Below are 24981 nucleotides of genomic sequence, written 5' to 3'. Positions count from 1 at the left end.
CTGGTTCAATTCTTAGGTCATGCCCAGTTTGTGGACTCAGTCCCCAGTCGGGTGTGCAGGAGGCAACAGATTGCTGTTTCTCTCTCTCTTACTCTCCAATAAATCAATTAATTAAAAAAAATAATCTCTATATATAACCCTAATATGCAAATAGACTGAACAACCCATCGCTATGATGTGTGCTGACCACCAGGGGGCGCACGCAGATCATGGCAGGCATCAGCAGCAGGTGGCAGAGCACAGAACATGGTGGGCATTGGCCATTGCAGGATGGTGGAGCAGGTGAGCGGGGGCACCAGACCAACACGGGGTGCTGATCACTGTCTTTGGGGCGAGCCTCTGGTGGTTACTGAAAATTCTTTGTTCCCTCATGCCCCAGTCCTGCCCCAGTAGGGGCTGTGCAAGAGGCAGCTGATCGATGTTTCTCTCTCATCGATGTTTCTAATTCTCTATCCCTTTCCCTTCCTCTCTGTAAAAAGTCAATAAAATATATTAAAATTATTATGAAACTTTAAAAAATTCTATAGCTAATTTAATGATAAGGTTTTTGAACTGATTTACAAAATTAACCATCATTTGTAAAACTGTTTCTTGGAGAAAATACTCATAGATTTCTTATGCTGACTTAGAAAGCTTTTTTATATTTGGGGATACCAATACTGGGAATATCTAGAATGTATTTAAATCAATTCACTTGCCAGATATAATGGGACCAGTCTGCCGCCTTGTGGAATTTTAATGAAACTTCCAATTTTACAGATTGAGAGGATGACAGTAATTTAGAAATGATGTTCAACTATTAGTTTTTATGTATATGTCAATTTAAAAACCAGTTTTATTTAACATACCTATACAAGATCTATATGAGGACAACCAAAATGCTGCTAATGGATACAAATATTTGAATAAATACAGAGGAATTTCTGTTCTTGGTTAGGAGAAATGCCCAAAATACATGAATTGAGTATTCATGGGAAAAGATTCAATTTGCTTTTCATTATATAAAAGATTACATATTGCAGGATTTCTCACTCATGAGAAAGGTTCAATTTAAAAATATAATTGTCTACAACATAGATGAATCTTGAAAACATTATCCTAAGTGAAATAAGCCAGCCACAATGAACAAAACTTTTATTGGTTCTATTTCCTTCTATGTGTTACTATTAGCTTTTTACTTCCATTATATATTAGGTAACAACACTTAGCCAGTGAGAAGGGGTTATAAAGTAAGAATAATAGCATTTATTAAGGTCTATTGTAGGCCTCTACACCAGCGATTTTCAAATGGTGTGCCACAATAATTTTTAAAACATGCAATACCTGTCTAGTCAGGGGCACTGACCTCTTTTCCCTTAGATTTTGAAATAAAAAATGACAACAGTCAGCACGAAAATAGCCATTCAGTGTAAATACCCTGTCTCAAACCATAAATATATGGTCATATGATAGTTTCATCTTATTGGTTACATTGCATCATAAGGTTGCATCTGATTGGTTAATTCTTGGTACCAGAAATCCTTATATATGAGTACAGGCACCTGATTTTTCAAAAATATGTTTTTATTGATTTTAGAGAGAGAAGAAGGGAGAAGGATGGAGAGATAGAAACATGGATTGGCTGCTTCCTGCATGCCCCCTACTGGGGATCGAGCCTGCAACCCAGGCATGAGCCCTGAATAGGAATCAAACTTGTGACCTTCTCGTTCATAGGTTGACGCTCAATAACTGAGCCACACCAGCCGGGCTCTTATGATTTTTTTTAATAACATGTCTTTTTCTAGCTTACTTTATTGCAAGAATACATTATATAATACATAAAATTCAGTTAGAATTGAGATGGAGAAGAATGGAGTAGGAAGAGTTGGAATCTCAGGTGAAGATTTGGAAGATAAGATGTAGCAATTTGGGTAGCCATAGGGTTCATGGAAGAGAATAATGCTGAAGATACATTTAGGTCTTGGAAGACAGGTTAAACTCAGACTAAGTTAAGGTTAAAAACTAGACTAAGTAAATAGGATAAACAAAAGAATGTATAATGGGAGGAATGTAGAGACAGAAATAGATATTGGAGTGAGAGAAAGAGAAGGGAAAGTTACTTGAGGTATCTCTGAACCTCAAGTTGTAGTAACATTAGATATGGGAATATGCATTGGCCCCTGTGGGTCAGTTGGTTGATCATGTCCCATGTACCAAAAGGATGGTACATTCCTGGTTGGGGCACATGCCAGGGTTGTGGGTTTGATCCCCAGTAGGGGGCATGCAGGATGCAGCCAATCGATGTTTCTCTCTCTCTTTTTAAAATAAATAAAAACATATTTAATTTTAAAATAAGAAGAAATGGAAAAGATAAACTATACTTATAATCAAACACGCAAATAAATAAACATATTTGATGCCTATTTGGTGCAAAGTTCTTGAACAGTGCTTTTCAAAAGATGGTTTAGGAATTCCTGTGGTTTCTTATGTGTCTTTCTTTTTTTTTAAAATATATTTTATTGATTTTTTACAGAGAGAAAGGGAGAGAGATAGAGAGTTAGAAACATCGATGAGAGAGAAACATCGATCAGCTGCCTCCTGCACATCTCCTACTGGGGATGTGCCCGCAACCCAGGTACATGCCCTTGACCGGAATCGAACCTGGGACCTCTCAGTCCGCAGGCCGACGCTCTATCCACTGAGCCAAACCGGTTCCGGCTTTTTTTTTTTTTTTTTATAATGTGTCTTTCTTAAAGATTTCTGTATTAATATTTAGAGTATGATAGTATCTATTTCCTTTGTGAACTACCATAGTTAACAGAAGTACTATGTCAAAATGTGCTGGATTAATGATGAGATTTCTGAAATCAATGTTTAATTATATAAGTGATACATATATGTTCTTGTAAAAATATGGGAATAAAAAAAATATATGGGAATAGTATAGACACAGTTTAAGGGTTGCAATTCTCTCTGACACCACTGTTGATATAGTGTGTATTCTAGACCCTTTGCCATGCATTTACACACTTAAGAATTCATAAAATTTTATAGAATACTAGAGGCCCGGTGCATGAATTCCTGCACGAGTGGGGTCCAGCTGGCCAGCCCTGATTGGGGTGGAGGGGGTCAATCAGGTGGGGTGGGCCAAGGGGAGGGGCCGAGGGCAGTTGGCCAGCCAGCCCTGCCCCCTGGTCGAACTCCCTGTGGAACCCCTGGTTGAGGGGACAATTTGCATATTAGCCTTTTATTATATAGGATACTTTTATACTTTTATAAAACAAATGTTATACTATACTTTCCGTCTACAACTTAAAAAAAACCTATCCAAGAAAAGAAAAGAAAAGAAAAGAAAAGAAAACAAAACCCTATCCAGCATTGGATTTACTTATCTTTTCAGCTGTTGCATGTATACTGTAATTAGTTAAGTCGGCCATTTACTTGCTGTGAATGTCCCAACTCTTCACTGTATTGAGCTGGACAGGACAACTAATACAGAGCTCCGTGCGCAAACGTGCTGGTGTTTCCCTGACATTGACAGCAATTAGTGAAATTGCAGGGTCAGAGGAAAGGTGCACTTTAAAATATATCATATGAAATAGTCTTCCAAAATGAATGTACCAATTTACACGCCCACGTAGAGATTTTTAATCACTCCTTTCTTGGCTCTGAGAATTTTCCCCGAGGACACTAGGCCGGGCAAACCCCGCCCACCCGCCGGTTCAGACCCGGTGGCACGCCCCGCCCCGTCCCGCCCCGTCCCCGCCCTCCCCTGCACAGCCTTCGCCCCACCTGTGCCTCTGAGGTCCCGCCTCTTCCGGGGCGTCCGTGACGTCACATCCGACCGGACGCCATCTTGCTGGTTCGCGGTGGGTCCTGGGTGAAGGCCGGCGGAGGCTTGGGCGTGGGGAAGGGTGGGGTGAGGGGGCGAGGCTGCAGCGAGTGCGGCGAAGCTCTCCTCCCCTAAGCCCCACCGCGTGCGCCGGCGTGAGCGCGGTGTCGGAGGGATGTCCGCCTTCTCCGAGGCGGCGCTGGAGAAGAAGCTGTCGGAGTTGAGCAACTCGCAGCAGAGCGTGCAGACCTTGTCCCTGTGGCTCATCCACCACCGCAAGCACTCGCGCCCCATCGTCACCGTGTGGGAGCGGGAGCTGCGGAAAGGTGAGTCCTCGGGAGCCCCATTCCCCCAGCGACCCCAGCGCCACGCTGCCTGGCGCTCCCGACCCGGCGCCCTGGCTCCGTGGCTCCCGCGTCCCAGGGGCTGGAGAGCAGCGTGCACCGCGCTGCCCGCAAAGTCGGCGCTTTGTAGGTAATTGCTGAATAAAGGGGCGGAGGATTAAAAAAGACCTTCTGTTGATTTAACACAGAAACAGGAACTAGGGGCTCAGGACTCCGCACCTAATTGGGGCCAGAAATTCAGGCAGTCGGGTATTTTTTCCATTCTGCACATCAATCATGGAGGCTGGGTAGGAGAAAGGTAGGGAAGTGGAAAGGAAAAGATTGGTGTGAGGTTGGGAGTGACTGCCGTCATGTCTGTTACACATCAGCTCAGTCTTGTAAAATTAATAAAGGAATTCGAGTTTTAGAACTGGGAAGTCTACAATAAGATGTGGGATGCAATGGGGAAAATCCTGGATTTATAGGTTTTAGAGGACGTTGATTGGGCAAATTTATTAATTTCGGTATTGAAGTTGCCTCATCTGAATGTGAGGTGGTTGGATTAGTGATCTAAGGTCATTTCTTGCTGATTATGTGCGTCTACGCTAGGGGCACCGTCTTTATTTTTCAGAACCTTCGATACTGCCTCTGTAAATGAAGTTAATTTTTTTGAGTAGTAATTTGCTCTCACTGAAATACCCGGAATCATTTCACTTCTGCAGAGCAACTTTATCTGTAAGAACTGATTGTATGTTAGTGCGACTGAAAATTTAAAAAATACATTTGCTTAGTCTGGATTTGTACCTCAATTCTTAATTCATTGGGTAGAGAAAGTGGGCACTCTTCATTGTTTCAGACATTCTGATATAGCGAAAAGATGGTTATTTATTAGCGTTTTAATAAACTGTTATTAATCAAAATAGATGCCTGTTTACTGACCCATGTGAAAGCTATATGATGTATTAATTAATATGAGAGCCAGTGTAGCCTTGGCAATTTAGAGTGGAGACAAACTATTTTTTTCTTGTGTGTTAATTCAGTAGAAGGAATTGATTTATAGCTCCATTTTTCAGCTCACATATAAGTGTATGTGTATTTGGCTCTAAGGAGGAATTTATCTTCTGTGAGTGGCCAGAAAGGTTTGAGAAGTCCGTATATAAAGGTCTGGAAAATAGCTGTGAACTTTGAGATGGCAGGAATTGTCTTTGCTTCTACACCTTACTAGATTTCAAAATCAGCAACAGGTTTATCCTTTTTGGCGGGATAGAGCATTTAAAAACACTTACAGTCAATAGGGGATTGATAACAGACTATTTTCAAGAACTACCACAAATTAGTAGAAAAACGGTGATACTGTTAAACATGAGAGAAAACTTGAAAGGCCAATAAATGATACGTAATCTTACTAGTCAGGGAAAAAGAAAACAGTGAGACTCCACTTTATATTCTTTATTTTGCAAAATTAAAAAGAAAGACAATACCAGGAATTGGTGAGGATAAGGAGAAACGAACTTTCTCACACTGCCGGTTGGAATGTAAAAAGGAGATCAGCTTAGCAACCTCGAATAAAGTTGAAGGTATATATACTTTAACCCAGCAGTTTTCTTTCTAGAAATATATCCTAGAAACTAGTATCTGTGCTCAAGGAGCTATGTTTATTGTAGCCTGTTACTAATAAAATTAGAAACAGTTTTAAACATCTCATTAGAGTATGGACAAATATACTGTGATATTTATATAATGTACTGTCTAGCTTTCATGAATGAACTAGAGCTACATAAAACATGACAGATTAAAAATAACAACAAGCCCTAACCGGTTTGGCTCAGTGGATAGAGCGTCAGCCTGCGGACTGAAAGGTCCCAGGTTCGATTCTGGTCAAGTGCATGTACTTTGGTTGCGGGCACATCCCCAGTAGGGGGCGTGCAGGAGGCAGCTGATCGATGTTTCTCTCTCATCGATGTTTCTAACTCTCTATCCCTCTCCTTTCCTCTCTGTAAAAAATCAATAAAATATATTAAAAACAATAAACAAGCAAAATGTTGAGCTGAAAAGCAAGGTACAGACCAGTGTGCCATTTAGTAGTTTGAAAACATGCAAAGCAATACTCTAGTTTATAGATATCTGTAGTTTCAGTTACATGCATAGTAAGGATTAACACCCTATTCTATGATAGTGGTGTTGACATAAGAAACATCCAAATTGTAGAGAATTTTTACAAGAGTTTATTTGAGCCAAACTGATGACATATGCCAGAGAGTGAGATCTCAAATGCTCTGGAGAATAACAGTTTTGCAGCTTTTGTGCATTTGAAATTCAGGAGGGGAAAGCAAGGTAGGGATTTGATTAAAGGATAGTTAACAAGATTATGAGTTCTCTTGAGGATTAATGTCCCCTTCAAGAGGTATTCTGGTATATCAAAGGTGTGCTAACCTAGATGCATAAGAACAATGGACAGGGCTGGCTTAAAACCTTTCACTAAAGAAGTTATAGGCCTAGGGCATGACTATACACCATCACCTCCCAGTTAGGAATTTCTGATCAGATCAATTTGTGAGGTTACTTTACATAGAACCCTTTTTATTTGTCCATGGTGGTTAGTTATCATAAAGGAGAGAGGAAATGAAAATGGATTTGTTATCAATATTTTAAATATTGATACAAATATCAGAAATGATAGATGTGTTGTTTATTATCTGTGTTTGGGGATGTTTCCATGTTTAAATGATTCATAATTAGAAATTTTAAGGCATATAATAGATGCTTTAGGAAGTGAATGGTGTTGGTGATGATAATAAGATTGGTAATAGTGGTAATTCTATGTTTAATTTTTATACTGTTCACAGCGGCTGTCCCGTTTTAGATTGCCACTTACACTACACCAAGCATGTCAAACTCAAAGGCTAACATGGGCCAAATAAACAAGGTATAACTTATGTGGGCTGCAAAAAAAACCAAAAGCTTCAATTTTCATAGAAACATAGGTTTATTTCAATAGAAACATGCTGAAAACAAAGGGCTGAAATAAATGACTAATCATTAACATAATAGAACATTTTAGTAAAAATTAATATTTTTCTCAAACATTAACTTACCAGACACTGAATAATTGCACAAATTAATAAGCGTAATGCAAATAAACCTATTTTTCTTGTTCTCCGAAAGCGAAATATTTCCTGTTGTGCACACCAAACAAGTCAGTCCAAGACTAATGAGGTGGCAGTCGGCTGCTGAAATATATGCTGCTACAGTATTAGTGGAGAGAATGGTGCACCTGCGCATAAAGGAAATGAATGCAACACAATTATAGTGATCAGTCATTAGCGAATGTTGTAGTTCGTTATTAATAATTGTGTATAACAGGATATTGTAAAAACTAAGTTATGGAATTTTTATTACAGTGTTTCTTACATGCCATTATATTGGCTGGGCTGCAAAAATATTTGTTGTGGGCAGCATGCTGCCTGTGGACCGTGAATTTGACATGCTTGCATGACACCCTGGTCCCAATTTCTGCACATGCTTATTTTGGGTTTTGAAAAGAAGTCAACCTAATGAATGTGGAATGGTATTTGCTTGTGATTTTTATTTGTATTGTCATAATGATTAGTGTGACTATATAGTGAGGATTTATTTCTGGGCTCTATATTCCATGGGCTATATGCCTCTTTCATACCACAATTGACCCTTGAACAATGCAAGGTTAGAGGGATACCAACCCCTAGCGCAGTCAAAAATCTGCAAATAACTAATGCTACCTCCAAACTTTACTAATAGCCTAGTGTTGACTGGAAGCCTTACGGATAGCATGAACAATCAATGAACACATTTTGTATATTATATGTATTGTATACTGTGTCCTTAAAGTAAGGTAGAGAAAGAAATGTTATTAAGAAAAACGTAAGATCATGGACAGTGTTGCTCAGTGGTTGAGTGTCAACATGTGAACCAGGAGGTTGAGGTCTGATTCCATTTCCATTCCCGTCAGGGCACAAGCCTGGGTTACTGGCTCAGTCCCCAGTAGGGGGCAGGCAGGAGGCAGCCGATCAATGATTCTCATCACTGATGTTTCTATCCCTCTCCCCTCCCTTCCTCTCTCTAAAATCAATAAAAACATTCAAAAAAGAAAATCATAAAGAGAAAATATATTTAGTATTTATGTTTAAAAATTAGCATATAGTGGACCTACACAGTTCAAACCTACATCTTTCAAGGGTCAATTGTGTTCTAATTACTGTAGCTATCTAGTAAGTCTCTGTATTATAATTTTCGTTTTTAAGGTAGTTTTGGCTATTTGGGATGAGATTATATGAATTTTAGGATGGATTTTTCTTTTTCTGCAAATATGCCCTTGGGAGTTTGATAGAGATTGCATTTACTCTGTAAGTCGTTTTGAGTAGTGTTATCTTAATATTTACTCTTTCAGTTCATGAACATTGGATGTATTTCAATTTAATTATGCCTTCTTTCTTTCAGCAGTGTTTTGTAGTTTTCAGTGTATAAGTCTTATACCTCCTTAATTAAATTTATTACTATTTTATTGTTTTGATATAATTGTAAGGAATTGTTTTCTTAGTTGCCTTTTGGATTGTTCAGTTGTAATTGATAAGTGCAACTGATTTTTGAACATTGATTTTGTATCTTGCAACTTTTGTTGAATATTTTATTAGCTCTAACAGTTTTTTTGTGGAATCTGTAGGGTTTTCTACAAGTAAGATTATGTCATCTGTAAACAGAGATAATATTACCTCTTTTATTTCTTTTTCTTGAGTTGCTATGGCTAGAACTTCCAACACTATCTTACCTAATAATAGACAAACACATAATTGACCGTCCCTCTGCTACACTAACCAGCCAATCAGGAGAGTATGCAAATTAACCCAAACAAAGATGGCGGCTAATTTGCATACATAGGCGCGAAGCGGTGGAGCAAAGCCAGAAGGCTCCGGCCGGAGCGGCTTGGAGCGAAGGCCTGGGTCCCGGGTGCCAGAGGCAAACCGGTGCCGGCAGCCAGGGGAAGGGAAGGCCTATTGCACAAGTCTCTTTGTGCAACGGGCCTCTAGTCCTATATAATAAAAGCCTAATATGCAAATCGACTGACGGGCGGAACAACCGGTCCCTATGAGGTACACTGACCACCAAGGGGCAGACGTTCAATGCAGGAACTGCCCACAGGCCCCAGGCCAGCCAAGGTGGGTGCCAGTGGGGGCCCCCGGGTCATCCCACTGGTCACCCCACATATAGGCCCTGATTGCCAGCCAGGCCTAGGGCCCCTACCTGTGCAAAAATTTTGTGTACCAGGCCTCTAGTGTTGAATAAAAGTGGTGAAAGTGGACATCCTTTTCTTCCTCCTGAATCTTAGGGAGAAAGCTTTCAGTCTTTTGCAGTTAAATATGGTTTTAGATGTGAGTGCATATCTTTTTAATAATCCGTGTGACAAAATGGGAAGTATACATAAAGTACTATGTATGGAACATTCTGGAGGAAATATATTTGTGTGATTGAGTTATGAATGAAACCAGCTGCTTTTTTCATGGTTGACAGAGAAGCTGGTTAATCAGACATGGGTATTTGGCAGGTTTCTCTCATTAGTGAATGTAGTGAGCCTGTTTTGTTGAGGAAGAATACTGACAGTATTTGTTGCCCATTATGAAATTCAAGGTTTCAAGCAAAAATCAGAATTTTGCAAAATTTGCAACTCTTATCAAAATCTCAACAAAATAATCTTTATTGATACAGACAAGATTATCCTAAAGTCGTTCCCAAGGAATACTTCATTGGAAGTATTCTGCACTTCTGTCCCATCACATTAACAGATGCATCATGTGAACTTTTTTATATTTAAGGACAAGATTGATCAATGGGTGCATTATGAATCCATTACACAGTTCCCCATCACCTTTCACCCAGTGATTTTAGCAGCCACTGATGACAGTTGGTTTGACCCTTTTTTTAAAAACCAGGGGTTGCCAAACTATGAATTTCTCATTCTTTTTTTTATCATAATACTTATTTTTATTTAACATGTACCAAATATTACATGTATATTGCCCACAAATATTGAAAACTTTTTATTCCTTCCTGAAAGCATTTGAGATGAAAGGCTTAGACCAGCCGTGGGCAAACTACGGCCCGCAGGCCGGATCCGGCCCGTTTGAAATGAATAAAACTAAAAAAAAAAAAAAAAACCGTACCCTTTTATGTAATGATGTTTACTTTGAATTTATATTAGTTCACACAAACACTCCATCCATGCTTTTGTTCCGGCCCTCCGGTCCAGTTTAAGAACCCATTGTGGCCCTCAAGTCAAAAAGTTTGCCCACCCCTGGCTTAGACATATTTTTGTCAAAGCCTTTTAAAGTATTATTTTACTTCCCATATTTCTTGTCTGGGGTACATTAATATTACCTTATACATGTATATGCTTGTAAATACATACTTGTATGTGTAGAAGGTAGAAACGTAGCAGACTACAGAAAGGGGAAAAAGAGGACAAGAGACAAAACAGCCATGGTATTGGGAGACATAGGAAATAAGCAGATGTGAAGGGTAAACAGAGGATGTCTAAGGTTTACTCACTGACTAAATGAAAGGTAGCCAGTGGCCTGGTAGAAGTCTCACCTCTCTGGCAGAACCTGAGATGAAGACTGCCAATTCTGAAACTCTTTGGGGGTCCAGTAATTCTTTCTGTGTTTACTATCCAGAATTCTTCTATAACCGAGATTCTCAAAGGTGTGAACCCCAGGCTGCAGCATTAGTATTTCCTGATAATTTGTTGGAAATGCAAATTCGTGGGTTCTGCCCCAGATCTACATCAGAAGTTATGTGGATAGGAACCAGTAATCTATGTTTTCACAAGCCTTCTAGATGATTCTGAGGTGTACTGAAATTGTATGAGAACTTTCTTTCATCAACCATTGGTGATTCTGAAATGTGGTTCATATAGGCACAGCAGCATAAATGCTTTTCCCCCTTTGTCAACTGAGTTATTTATTTAGCACCCTCGTGTTTGTGTGTGTGTGTGTGTGTGTGTGTGTGTGTGTTTTAGGTATAATGGCCATAACAGTTTTAATACAATAATCAGTCTTCACAAAATAACTTTAATATTTTGTGTCTGGGCTAGCAGCATCTTGCACTGTGACATTCCTATACATATATAAGCATTTTGTCTAAGTACAAATGTTAAAAACAGAGTAACTTAAGCAATTGCCTATACAAAGGTAAATAGACACTGTAGGTTATTACTCTTGAATTTTTGCTGCATGGCAAATTCTAATTACATGTCAGTATAATGTTACTGATTTATAGAATACATTTTGAACTGTGAGGTATGGCAACTCCTTACAAAGAGACCTAACATGTAAACCTGAAATTTTAAAAAATATATATTTTATTGATTTTTTTACAGAGAGGAAGGGAGAGGGATAGAGAGTTAGAAATATTGATGAGAGAGAAACATCTGCCTCCTGCACACTCCCTACTGGGTATGTGCCCGCAACCAAGATACATGCCCTTGACCGGAATTGAACCTGGGACCCTTGAGTCCGCAGGCCGACGCTCTATCCACTGAGCCAAACCAGTCAGGGCAAACCTGAATATTTTGAATGATTTTTTTTTTTTTTTTTTTTAGCTGATATGAATAGGTAATACAAAAAAAAAAAAAAATCCAGCTTCCAAATACCCTAGAAATATTTTTCTAACCAAAAATAAAATATTTTAGTAATTCTCAGTTATTTCCTAACATTCCCTTTTTTGGAGCATTGTTGAGTGGACAACGATAAATGCTGAAGTGAGGCTAAGTTTGTTGTGAAAGTGTGGGTTAAGCCAGTTATTAAAAAAAATCCACTAGGTGGTTGCTCATTTACTTTACATCACTTGAGAGCCTGAGATCTCTCTTCTCTCTCTCTACACACACACACACACACACACACACCCTATACAATAAAAGGCTAATATGCAAATTGACCAAACAGCGGAATGACCACCAGGGGGCAGATGCTCAATGCAGGAGCTGCCCCCTGGTGGTCAGTGCACTCCCACAGGGGGAACGCTGCTCAGCCAAAAGCTGGGCTCACAGTTGGTGAGCTCAGCGGTGGTGGTGGGAGTCTCTCCTGCCTCCATGGCAGCGCTAAGGGTGTCCAACTGCAGTCGGACATCTCCCGGACTGCAAGAGGGCACAGGCTGGGCTGAGGAGACCCCTCCCCCCCCACCAGTGCACGAATTTCGTGCAACGGGCCTCTAGTGGATATATATATATATATACATATATATATATATATAGATAGATAGATAGATAGATAGATATAGATATATAGATAGATAGATAGATATAGATATGCGCATATACAGATATCTGCATCCAACTTTATAATTCAAGATTGCAGTTAAATACTCCTAATTCACTTGAATTACCATGGTAATAAGATGATAAGAAACTTTGTACTTTCTAAAAAAAGGACATGCTTAGTATTTTCTGACATTACTTCTAAATTCAGGTGAAGCACAAAAATCCCCCAAAACATATATTCTGCTCTAAAATTAAGTGGTTGAGAGTTTGTAGTAAAAACTATCAGGATTTAACATTTCCACCATAGAGTACATACAAATAAACAAAAATAACTGCTACTGAAAACATGTAATGGATATACCATGATTTTTTTAGTCATCTTTTTTGATGTTATCACCAATATCCTTAGTGATTTCTTTGTGCAGTTATGGTGAATTTATCAATAGTATATATTCCTAAAGTGAAATATGCAGGGTCAGGGGATTTGTCTATTTACATTTTTCATAGATATTACCAGGTTACTTTTTAAAATATATGTGTTTTTGATTTTTTAAAGAGAGGAAGAGGGAGAGAAACATTAATATGAGAGAGAAACATTGATTGGCTGCCTCCCTTACACACCCCACTAGGAATTGAACTGGCAACCTTTTGGTGGACAGGACGACACTCAACCAACTGAGCCACACTGGCCAAGCCACTGAATTACTTTTCTAAGACATTGCACTAATTTATATTTTAACTACCAATATCTGAAGGTATCTAATGGTGGTACTCTTACCCATACTGTTGCCAATTTTAGTGCCATACTTTTATTTTGATTCATCTAATACAACGGTTCTCAACCTGTGGGTCGTGACCCCTTTGGCGGTCGAACGACCCTTTCACAGGGGTTGCCTAAGACCATCCTGCATATCAGATATTTACATGACAATTCATAACAGTAGCAACATTACAGTTATGAAGTAGCAACGAAAATAATTTTATGGTTGGGTCACAACATGAGGAACTGTATTTAAAGGGTCAGAAGGTTGAGAACCAGTGATCTAATATGTTGAAAATGATTATTGTTTTTAATTGCTTTACATTTGTGTTTCTTTGACCTTGCCATCACAGTATTTGCCTGTTTTTTTTTTTTAATATATTTTTTTATTGATTTTTTACAGAGAGGAAGGGAGATAGAGAGTTAGAAACATCGATGAGAGAGAAACATCGATCAGCTGCCTCCTGCACATCTCCCACTGGGGATGTGCCCGCAACCCAGGTACATGCCCTTGACCGGAATCGAACCTAGGACCTTTCAGTCCGCAGGCTGACGCTCTATCCACTGAGCCAAACCGGTTTCGGCGCCTGTTTTTTTTAAAAATATATTTTATTGATTTTTTTACAGAGAGGAAGGGAGAGGGATAGAGAGTTAGAAACATCGATGAGAGAGAAACATCGATCAGCTGCCTCCTGCACACTCTCCACTGGGGATGTGTCCGCAACCAAGGTACATGCCCTTGACCGGAATCGAACCTGGGACCCTTGAGTCCGCAGGCCGATGCTCTATCCACTGAGCCAAACCGGTTAGGGCAACTTGCCCATTTTTTAAGAGGTTATTGATTGTGAGAACTCTGGAATGGAGGGGAAGAAATGAAAATATTTCTATTGAAGACATTGAAAATAACCAAGAGCTGCTGGACCTGTAGGAAAGTTTGTCTTTCATAATTTGAAATTGAGGTTGCTGAGAGCAGTGTAATTTTACAAGTGCTCTCCTTTTCAGCTATGCAGGGTGAGGTTAAGACTGGATGCCAAGTTCTTCAAATAATTACTAGTAAAGACATAGGTCTAGGCCAAAGTTTATTGACATAATAAATACTGAGCAAATTCTGAGTCAGCTGTTAGGCTTGATTTTCATAGATTGGTAGTTGAGATTGACAGGTGTTGCTTTCCATGGAACTAAGTTTAGTTGGGAAGCACAAGATTACATAAAGTCATTATAAGTGCTCCATAGGAAACGTATGAAGTGTTATACGTGAGAGCATATCAGGGCTGCCTAACCTGTGTGTAGAGGAACCCATTTAACAGGTCGGAAGGATGGGTAGGAGTTGAGGAAATTGGAGTGGTAGTAGTGCTCATGAAGAGAGTAGTGTAGAGGACAGACCTGTTAGGGTTTTGGGTTCACAATAATGAGTTAATGTTATCTGGAGAACAATAGAAAATCTTTAAAGGGGTTAAAGCACAAGGGATGGATGGGCTGCTAAGTCTGAGGCATCCTGGCAGCGATACAGGAATACACCAGCTCTATCCATTTTTCACCCACCTCAGCTATTAAGGAGCAGCCAGCTGTGTTTGACTGGACTGTTTGTCCAGTCTGGGATAGATAAAGCCCTTTTAAAAATTACCTGTTGATTATGCACTTTCTGTGGCAAAGAATATTTCTAAGTTAAAGTAGATTGTGCCTTACAACCCCCTATCCATCTACCGAACATGTCTTCTAGGCTGTAGTGATTCAGTTTGCCAGGGGAATAAATGAGGCTATCCAGCAACTAATAATAAATCTTTAATATATTTTTGTTTCAAGATAATGCTTTTCTGATTTTCTTCTGTAAGACCTACAGTAATGCTCTTTGGGGTGTGTGTGTGTGTGTGTGCGTGCACGTGTGTGTGTGTGTGCATGTGTGTATTTGTTCAAATGAAGAAAATATTTTTATTGATTTCAGAGAGGAAGGGAGATATGGAAACACCAATGATGAGAGAGAATCATTGATTGGCTGCCTCCTTCACTCCCCCTACTGAGGATGGAGCCTGAAACCCAGGCATGTGCCCTGACTGGGAATCGAACCGTGACCTGCTGGTCATAGGTCGATGCTCAGTCACTGAGCCACGCCAACCGGGAACTTTATTCAATTTTTTTTCTGCCTCTCTCCATGTAGAAAGCTTCCCCTGGAGAGAGGGTTCTGAAATTTATAGGTAGCACAATACAATTTTAGCTTTCTGTTGTATTCATCAAACCCACTGTGATTTTAAATTTTAATCTCCATGGAAACATGGGTGATTAAGTTAGATTATGATATTCTGCATTATATCAAAATGAGTAGGCATATGGTCTATACAGTTTAAGAAAATAACTAAATGCCTAACTGGTTTGGTTCAGTGGATAGAGAGCCGGCCTGCGGACTCAAGGGTCCCAGGTTCGATTCCAGTCAAGGGCATGTATCTTGGTTGCGGGCACATCCCCAGTAGGGGGTGTGCAGGAGGCAGCTTATCGATGTTTCTCATCGATGTTTCTAACTCTCTATCCCTCTCCCTTCCTCTCTGTAAATAAAATATATCAATAAAATATATTCTAAAAAGAAAAGTATTGACCCTACCACTTTCTGATTATGAATAAACAAAACTAGATTATGAACTGATTGTGAATTAGTGAAATTAGTTGGCATTTCTAGAATCCTGATTAAGTTTGTTTCATATTGTTTATTTAATGTCCCAGATTCTGGTTTATGAAACCTTGTAATTGATTTTTTATTTGATTGTGCATTATTTTTAAAAGACTAGATTTCATATAGTGCTTAGTAGATTTAATAAAATTTTATACCAGACAGTCACAGAGGTGCATTTTTGCACAGACACGAGGATTTCAGTGTATAAAAGTATTATTTTGGGAATAGTGATAAGACTAGCCATCAATGAAAAGCAGTTTGGTTGACTTAGTAAAACAGCGATGAAACAGAAAGATACATTAATTGACTACATAATTGATCTCCAGAAACCATAGAGTAGTTATCCTGCTGAGTTGAAGGATAGTAACTTGATAAGTTTGGTTGTAGAATGAGAAGCTAGGGTTTAACATGATAAATAATGGTTAGTAGGTTGGTTGTAGTTCTCAAACAGGTTAATTCAGGTGTTGAGAAAGTTTGTTCAAGTTAAGTGAGGATATTTAAGTAGATTTTAAAATTTTTTTATTTTTCAGCCAAACCAAACAGGAAGCTTACTTTTCTCTACCTAGCCAATGATGTCATTCAGAACAGCAAAAGGAAGGGGCCGGAGTTTACAAAAGATTTTGCACCAGTTATAGTGGAGGCTTTTAAGCATGTTTCAAGGTATGATCACTATTTTGAGTACTAGGTAATCTGTTTTAAATGCATAATATGTCCTTTTGCTAAACTTGCCTTACGCCATTAAATTAAAAACTAAGGAATGTATTTCTTTGAAGTTTTCATTTGAAAAGACATCTATAAATGGCATTTGTAAATGTGTTACATATTTCTGTGAAGAAAATTTTTTTTAACTGTTGCTAAGGTGGGCATTTAGAGTACTTGAATTACAGCTTTCTTTAAAGAGATCAAAAACAACTGCCATATTGGAATGAACATTGTACAGAATGAATGAAGGTGTTGAATTGAAAATTTGTGACTTATAAAGCTATCATTTTTCCAGCTAATGTTTCTGGATAAACTTAGTATGTTTTCTCTTCATTATTACTTGTAATGATTTTAAGGTTTTGTAGTGTGTGGGTATGTGTCATAATATTGTTAAATGCTTTGGAAATCTAGGATATTTAAAATAATCATCAACCTGTTGGAAATTTTTGCTACAAAAAGATTCTGAGGGTAGGAGTCTACTTTGGTTTATGTCCTTTTAAAATGTTTATTTTCAAACATCATATGCAAATACTTGGTCAATAACTGGGTAAACATTATTGGGATAGACTATTAGATCAATCCAAATTACATAGTTCAGTGGTGAATGATGATTTGTGTTGAATGAGTTAAGGATGAAAATACACTCACCATATGCCTTTACGGTTTTAGTCACATTGGATGCATTCTTTTAAAATTACAGAGTGAAATGCTGCTGTATGTTACTTTCTTGAATAAATATTATTTATCCTTTAATTTTGATATTGTCTTTTACCATCTTTTTATTTTTTTTTTTATTTTTTTTTTTAAATATATTTTATTGATTTTTTACAGAAAGGAAGGGAGAGAGATAGAGAGTTAGAAACATCGATGAGAGAGAAACATCGATCAGCTGCTTCCTGCACATCCCCCACTGGGGAAGTGCCTGCAACCCAGGTACATGCCCTTGACCGGAATCGAACCTGGGACCTTTCAGTCCGCAGGCCGACGCTCTATCCGCTGAGCCAAACCGGCTTTGGCTTTTACCATCTTTTTAGATGTAGGTATTTAAGTCTTAGAGTTCTGTCCTAGGCCCTCTTCTGGGGTCATAGTCTTTACTTGCCCTCTGGACGATTTCATACACTGCATGTAACTAGTTATTATCCACACCCAAACAACTCTCAGTCTTATTGCTCCAGTCCAGATGTCTTTTTCTTTTAGACTTGTATGTCCAATTGCATATTGGATTTCTGGTTGTGTGCTTCCAAACAGCTCAAGCTCACCGGGCCTGACAGTGAACTCATTATGCCCTTGCTCCGTGTTATACATTGCTTCTCCTCTAGGTTTCACTCTCAGTGAGATGCCTGTGTGAGATATTAGGTGTCATCTTTCACTCTGTGACTTGTACCATGCTCTGTTTTCTCCTCCTCTCCTCCTGTTCCATATGCTACATAGAGTTCCCTCAGTTCTTTAGATTTCTCCCCATTCCAATTACCATAATGTCATTTCTGTACAATTTCAGTAGCCTCCACTATTGTTTAATCCTTTTAGAAACTGTAGTCAGAGTTGCAGAGCTGATCGTAACACTCCCTTGCCTTGGAGTCATTCTCATTTGTACTAGAGATCAATTATAATGTCCTGAGCAAGACTTAAGATGTTTCTTTAGCTTTGATGGGGTATCTCAGTTGGTCAGGGCATGTACAAGAATCAACCAGTGAATGCATAAATACGGAAGTGGAACAACAAACTGATGTTTCTCTTTCTCTCTGTCCCTCCTTCCTCCCTCTCTGTCTCTCTCTCTCTGTCTCTCTCTCTCTCTGTCATTCTCTCTCTCTCTCTTTCTCTTTCCTCCTCTCTTCACCTCTTCTACTCTCTCTAAAATTAGTAAATAAAAAAGTAAAAGCAAAAAAAAAAAGATAATTCCTTCATGGCCCTGTCTACCTCTTCAGACTCTTTCACTCCTTCCACACTCATACTCTATAGTCTACAGTTTCAGCTAACCAAACCTCTTTTATTTCTTTCTGCCTTAGGGCTTTTATATATTGTATCTCCCTAGAATTCAGTAAAGTATTTATGGACTGCTTACATGTGCTAGGTCCAAAGGATACAATAGTGAACAAGACAAAATTGTCTTCTAGTGGAGCTTACATTTCAGTGGATGACACAGGTAATAACTAGATAGACAAGTGAATATATATTATAATGTCAAGAGATAAGTACTGTGAAGAAACATAAAGCAGGGAAGGAACTAGAGATACATGACGTTGCTCAGTTATATCATGAGATAAAATATGACTATGTTCAGGAGGTGGCATTTCAACAGAGACTAAAGGAAAGGATGCAATGAGCACCATGTGACTTTAGGAGAGAAGGATTCTAAGTAGAGAGAAGACTTGACAGAAACATTGAGACAGCTGTGTGCTGGGCATTTTTGAGGATCAGCAGCAAGGGGATTTTTGTTGTTAATCCTCACCTGAGGATATATTTTTTTAAGAGATATATTTTTATTGATTTCAGAGAGGGAGAGGGAGAGAAACATCAATGCGAGAGAATCATTGATTGGCTGCCTCCTGCACGTCCCCTACTGGGGATCGAGCCCACAACCTGGGCATGTGCCCTTGACTGGAACTGAACCTGGGACCCTTCAGTCTGCGGGCCGACACTCTATCCACTGAGCCAAACTGGCTAAGGCCCGAGGATATTTTTCCCATTGATTTTTAGAGAGAGCGAAAAGGAGGGGGAGAGACAGAGAAACATTGGTGTGAGAGAGACACATCGATTGGTTGTCTCTTGCACATGCCCCAACTGGGGTTGGGAATCTAGCCTGCAACTGAGGTACATGCCCTTGACCTGAATCAAACCCACAGCCCTCAGTCCTCAGGCTGACGCTCTAACCACTGAGAAACCGGCAAGTCAAGCAAGGAGATTTGTAGAAGATGATATTTAGGGAATGTGGACTAAGAGGTAGACAGGAAGCAGAACATGTCCACCTGGTAGCACAGGATAAGGATTTTAAGTTTATTCTTGGAAATTAGTGTAATCTGATTCACATTGGTAGAGACTAGTGAGAATAAAGTCTGGGAGACCAATGAGAAGATTTAAATCTGGGAGAGAGATAATAGTGGTACAGCCTACATTGGTAGTGATGAAGGCAGTAGGAAGTCCCTGGGAGTAAGTCTATTTTCCATTTCCCTGTGTATCCAGTCTTCAGATCTCAAAGTAAATATCACTTCCTCAAATATCCTTCCTGATCTCTCTAGAATTGGGCCAGATCTCTGTTATGCCTCTCTTTAACACCTTGTTCTCTTTTGTGGCATTTATAAAAACAGCTGCCATAATGCTCCTTTGTATTGCCTACTTCAAAGATAGTGCTTTGATTAATAAATATTTGTTGAATAAATTTCAAAATCACCCATTAGAAATCTTCCTTAGCCTCATGTTTCACACCCATTAGGTTAGGGACATCTTTGTAAACCCCTAGTAGCTGGTATTAACACATTTGCATTTTTTGTTTGTTTGTTTAATAATATGTCTATAAACTCTTTAAGGGAAGCAAAAAGTATGTCTGTTTGGCTCACTGCACCCCTGAACATAATGGTGCTCAGTAAACATTTTGGAGCTCTTTTCAGGGAATGAGTGTCTGATTGTATTTAAAATCACCCTTACCTTTTCAATACCACTATGCTTTTAACTGTTGATATTTTTATTTTTTCTTTAGTGAAACTGATGAAAGTTGTAAGAGGCACCTTGGAAGAGTGCTTTCTATTTGGGAAGAAAGATCTGTTTATGAAAATGATGTATTAGAACAACTTAAGCAAGCTCTGTGTAAGTATATAATCTTTTATCATGATCTCTTCATTAAAATGTATTTTTAAAATATCTTCTGATTGATTTCAGAGAAGGAAGGGAGAGAGAGAGAAACATTAATGATGAGAGGATCATTGAGCGGCTGCCTCCTATACGTCCCACATTGGGGATTGAGTCCACAAACCCAGACATGTGCTCTGGCCGGGAATCGAACTGTGACCTGCTGGTTCATAGGTTGACGCTCAACCACTGAGCCACTCCGGTTGGGCAAAATCTATTCTTTCATTAAGCCTTGGTTGAGTAGCTCAGTTGATTAGATCGTCATCCCAATATGCCAACGTTGTGGGTACAGTCCCCAGTTAGGGCCCATACAAGAATCAACCAGTGAATGCATAAATAATAACAATAACAAAAATGTATTCTTTCATTAGACCTTGAATTTTCTTTCAATTCAGATGGTGATAAGAAGTCTGGGAAACGAACTTATGAACAGATAACAGTGGATGAAAATGAAAACTGTTCCTCTCTGGGATCTCCAGGTGAACCACCACAGGTAGAAGTTTTTCTCTGTTAAGGGAGTTACTTCATGTGGCCACCAAGCTTTATTAATTTCAGTGTTTCACTTTTATAAATTGATTTTTATTATAGTTCTTGGCACAAGAAAGAAGCTACATGAATACCTTATATTTCTGATTAACATTTGTCAAGTTTAATATAATATGTTGTGCAGTGTATATTAGGGCAATCATATTTTGTATAGAAAGGATTTCTGATTGCTTAGTATGATGAGGTCTGGTAAGATGCATACTACTTAAACAGTTTCCTTTTAAATAAATAAAATACTATATAAGACTATTTGTTGTATCACTTAAGAACACTAAGCATTTCATTCCTAGAGATAACACTGCCCTTTTAAGTATTTTTGCTTTTAAATATGTAAAACCAGTGTTAGAAGAACAAGTTCTGTGTGACTATACTAGGACTGTGTAGTTTCTTGATAAGATAAATTGGATTAGAATCATTAACTTAATATTCCATGTCCTTCCAGGTTGATATAGTATAGCATTCCTTAACCATTAGATGATTCCAGAAAGACATTTTTAACTATTATGTGGGCATTGAGTCTTAAAGCTTCCTCCTTCTATGTTTCAAACATATAGGAGGGACAGATAAAATTTAAAAGGAGAAAATGAAGACATAGCCATACTCTTAAAACAAGGTAAATATCATGGTGGGCTAGAAATGGTACAGAAACATAACTCTGTGTGAGCTAGGGCCTGATTTCTGCTGAGCTGTGATCTGGAAGCCGACATGGGTTGCCAGAAATTAATATCCTAGAGGGTATCAAGAAACACAGTGCTCCGTGGGAGTTGGAGGACTGGACCCAAACTCTGCATAAAACCAGAGGCTGGTAGAGCTCTTTCCTCCTGACAGGAGCTTGAAAGAAAGGTACGGTTGGTTCCTTCCTAGAAGTGTGGGTTTATATCAGTTAGTACTAGGGAGGCAGAAAGAATCCAGCCAAGGTGCTCAACTAGGGCCTGAGCCAAGCTACCTATTGATGCAGTGACAGGAATGCTGAAGCCAGTGTGGTCACCAAAGGATGAGAGCTAGAAAAGTAATAAGAACATAACATTTGAAACAGACAGATACTAAGGTTTATATTTCCATTTGGTAATAAGACAGAGAATCACTTTAAGAGCGTTATTATGATATCATGAACAGTAGTTTATCTGAATTCTAGAGAGAGGGTCTGACCCTCCTATAGTCCCTGATGAAAGAGTAACCTCAGTTGTATTTCCTTAGGAGTATCTTTGAGTAACCATCTGCTTCTCTAGTGCTTATGTAAATATTGTTGATTTTAGTTTTTTGTTTTTTATTTTGTTGCTTTTCGTTTTATATTGACCACTTTCAGATTATAGTTATACTACTTCATTCTCAGTGGTTTTAACTGAGAATGAAGCAGTATAACTAATCTGATAAAATGGTGACTACTAGCGTTGTAGTCACCATTTTATTTATCTCATTCTTTATAAGAATGACTAAAATTTTTCTTTGTATGATCCAGCTGAACTCATTTTATTCTCCTCTATTAGAAAGTCCTAGGCTAGTGTTGTTTCAGACAACTTTGCTTTTATTATCTGATCCTTGACTCGGCATTGGGAATTTAGAGTTAACTCGTGGGAATGTGAAGATGTGATAGAATAAGTTGTAGTTAAAGCATGCATGTGTTGTCAAAACCATGAAGCCAGGCTTCTTGGAACTCCAGAAAATTTTAGAACTCTCTAAGGCTGATAAAAAATTACACACACACACCCAGGGGTGGGCAAAAGTAGGTTTACAGTTGTTCATATGGAAAATAATACACTAATAAATAATAATTCAAGAATAAACAGAACAAACTGTGTTTGGCATACTCACAACTATAAACCTACTTTTGTTCACCCTTTGTATATTAGTATATATACATATGAATTGGGGCATCATGAGAAATAAGCTTCCTAGTAATTGCCATTGCTCTTAAGCTCACTTTCATTGAAGGGATATATCTTATAATGAAAAAATTTTTTAATGTTGGGATTTGAAACTTAGTAATGAATTAAAAGTATACTTATTTCTTATTGGGTTCCATTCATTCTTATGCTGTTTAATCATTTGCTGTGTACTAGATGCCAGTGATAGCTTTTTTGTAAGGGAATAACTACAGAAAAATCAGTAATCTGTCGGTGTCATCTTATATATACACAAAATTGGTAACTTCCTGTATTTTTCAAGTATGAGTATAATTAGTGTCCCAGGATCTAGTTTTAGAGATTAAGAAAAGAAAGGAGGTAGGATGGGATGAAGACTAGTAAAAAGAAAATGTAGTCATTTTTCTTTGGAAACACTATAGAATTGTGAAATCACCAGCAAAGATTTCCCTTCCCTCCTAATTACAGGTGGTATATGAAACAGTGCAACTAAAATTTCTAATAAAATAATTACTATACTAATTACTATACTGGTTAAGCATTATATAAGTACTAGTCATCAGATATGTGGAACTTTGTAATATTGTAATGATCTTCTTAAACTATGGAATAATTGAAGGCACCATATTTAAGCATATTCAGAACTACATTTTTCCTATGCTTTAATTGTATCATTTAGAAATGGAGTGTGGGAGACTCTTCTGTGTTGTGATAGGTGATTTGTAGCCCTTTCCCCCAATATATATTTTCATATTGCAAAATTCTATTCAAGGATAATGATAATATAATGACTATATCATACATAAAATTGTCCAGGTTTAAGTTATAGTCTGCGTTCCCTTTTACCATTGTGTGCGTTTGGTATATAAATCAGCCACATCAATTTAATAGATAATTATTTTTACACTATCTGTCTCTACCACTGAAGTATGAGTTTCTCATGGCCAAGGGCCACATCTCAGTTATATGTTTCCAATTTATGTATTTCCAGTAACTAGTACAGCTTTTTTTCTTAATATACAAAAGAAATGGAGTGTCTTCTAGAGCAATTGATATTTGAAACTTTGAATTAGTAAGTAGCTCATAAGGATTAAGAAATGTGAAATAAAATTTTTTAAAAATATGAAATAAATGTCATATTTTGTATTTGTTTAAGCTTCCTTTATTTTGGTTCTAAAGTTGTATAACTTTTTAGACTCTAGATCTCGTTAGAGCATTACAAGATCTAGAAAATGCTGCTACAGGTGATGCAGCAGTTCATCAGAGGATAGCTTCTTTGCCTGTTGAAGTCCAAGAAGTATCCCTACTAGATAAAATAACAGGTAAGATGTCCTAAATGTGATCTGAATTTTGGAGGGAGTTTGGGTGAGGGAATATTATATGACATTGTGTCTTTTGTTGTTGTTGTTTGTTTTTGCAGTAATTTTATTATTCTGTGTTTTTCTTAGATAAAGAATCTGGAGAAAGGCTTTCTAAAATGGTAGAGGATGCTTGTATGTTGCTGGCAGATTACAATGGCAGATTGGCGGCTGAAATAGATGATAGGAAACAACTTACTCGAATGTTAGCAGATTTTCTTCGTTGTCAAAAGGAAGCCCTTGCAGAGAAAGAGCATAAATTGGAAGTGCGTAACCTTTTCCTTCTTTAGTGTTTATTTCATTAATTTCTTTTTTTGGTAGTAATTTATATCTTGATGTTCCTGCACATTTTTTTAAATAGACTTTTTTAGACAGTGGCCCAGGTAAGTTACTACTTGCATTAATGGTTTCTTTCTACTTGGATCAAATCAACCTGCCTAAGAAAATTTACAGATTTGAATTAAAAGAATTGGTTGCATTGAAGATGTATTCATATGAGATTCCAGTTATAGTAATTTACCTTACGAGTTAAAATCCTTATTTTCAAGAATACAAATATTGGGAAAATAGCAATTACTTACAGTCTGGTGTCAAATACAGTAAATTATGTTTGGAAATATTTAATTCCTGTTCTGAATACATGAAACGTTCGGGTATACAAAAGGTTTAAATAAAAAGACTTTGGGGCATAGAATTTTTTGTGGATGTGCTAGTTCCCATTCTCTGTTCCCAAACAATTCGTCAGTTTTGCTCAGGAAGGTAATCTTTTAAGTTATGCCTTTGTTTTATCCCTGGTCCTGATGCATAACATATTCCCACCCCACTCC

General features: G+C 38.1%; 1 protein-coding gene across 2 annotated transcripts in view; it reads left to right on the top strand.

The window, feature by feature from the left end:
- The first annotated feature begins 3840 nt into the window (after window positions 1-3840).
- RPRD1A (regulation of nuclear pre-mRNA domain containing 1A) overlaps window positions 3841-24981 on the top strand; it is a 39856-nt gene continuing 18715 nt past the window's right edge. For both annotated transcript variants that reach the window (XM_081098063.1, XM_081098064.1), the window contains exons 1-6: window positions 3841-4137; window positions 16374-16503; window positions 20240-20346; window positions 20784-20881; window positions 23992-24118; window positions 24245-24420. In XM_081098063.1, the coding sequence (XP_080954189.1) occupies window positions 3987-4137; window positions 16374-16503; window positions 20240-20346; window positions 20784-20881; window positions 23992-24118; window positions 24245-24420 (789 nt within the window). In that variant the 5' untranslated portion in view covers window positions 3841-3986. The remainder of the gene's footprint in view (window positions 4138-16373; window positions 16504-20239; window positions 20347-20783; window positions 20882-23991; window positions 24119-24244; window positions 24421-24981) is intronic.

This window comes from Myotis nattereri (assembly GCF_964212035.1).
Source record: "Myotis nattereri genome assembly, chromosome: 8".
In the NCBI taxonomy this organism is placed as follows: Eukaryota; Metazoa; Chordata; class Mammalia; order Chiroptera; family Vespertilionidae; genus Myotis; species Myotis nattereri.
Note: the sequence above shows the minus strand (reverse complement) of the source record. Positions and strands in the feature narration are given on the sequence as shown.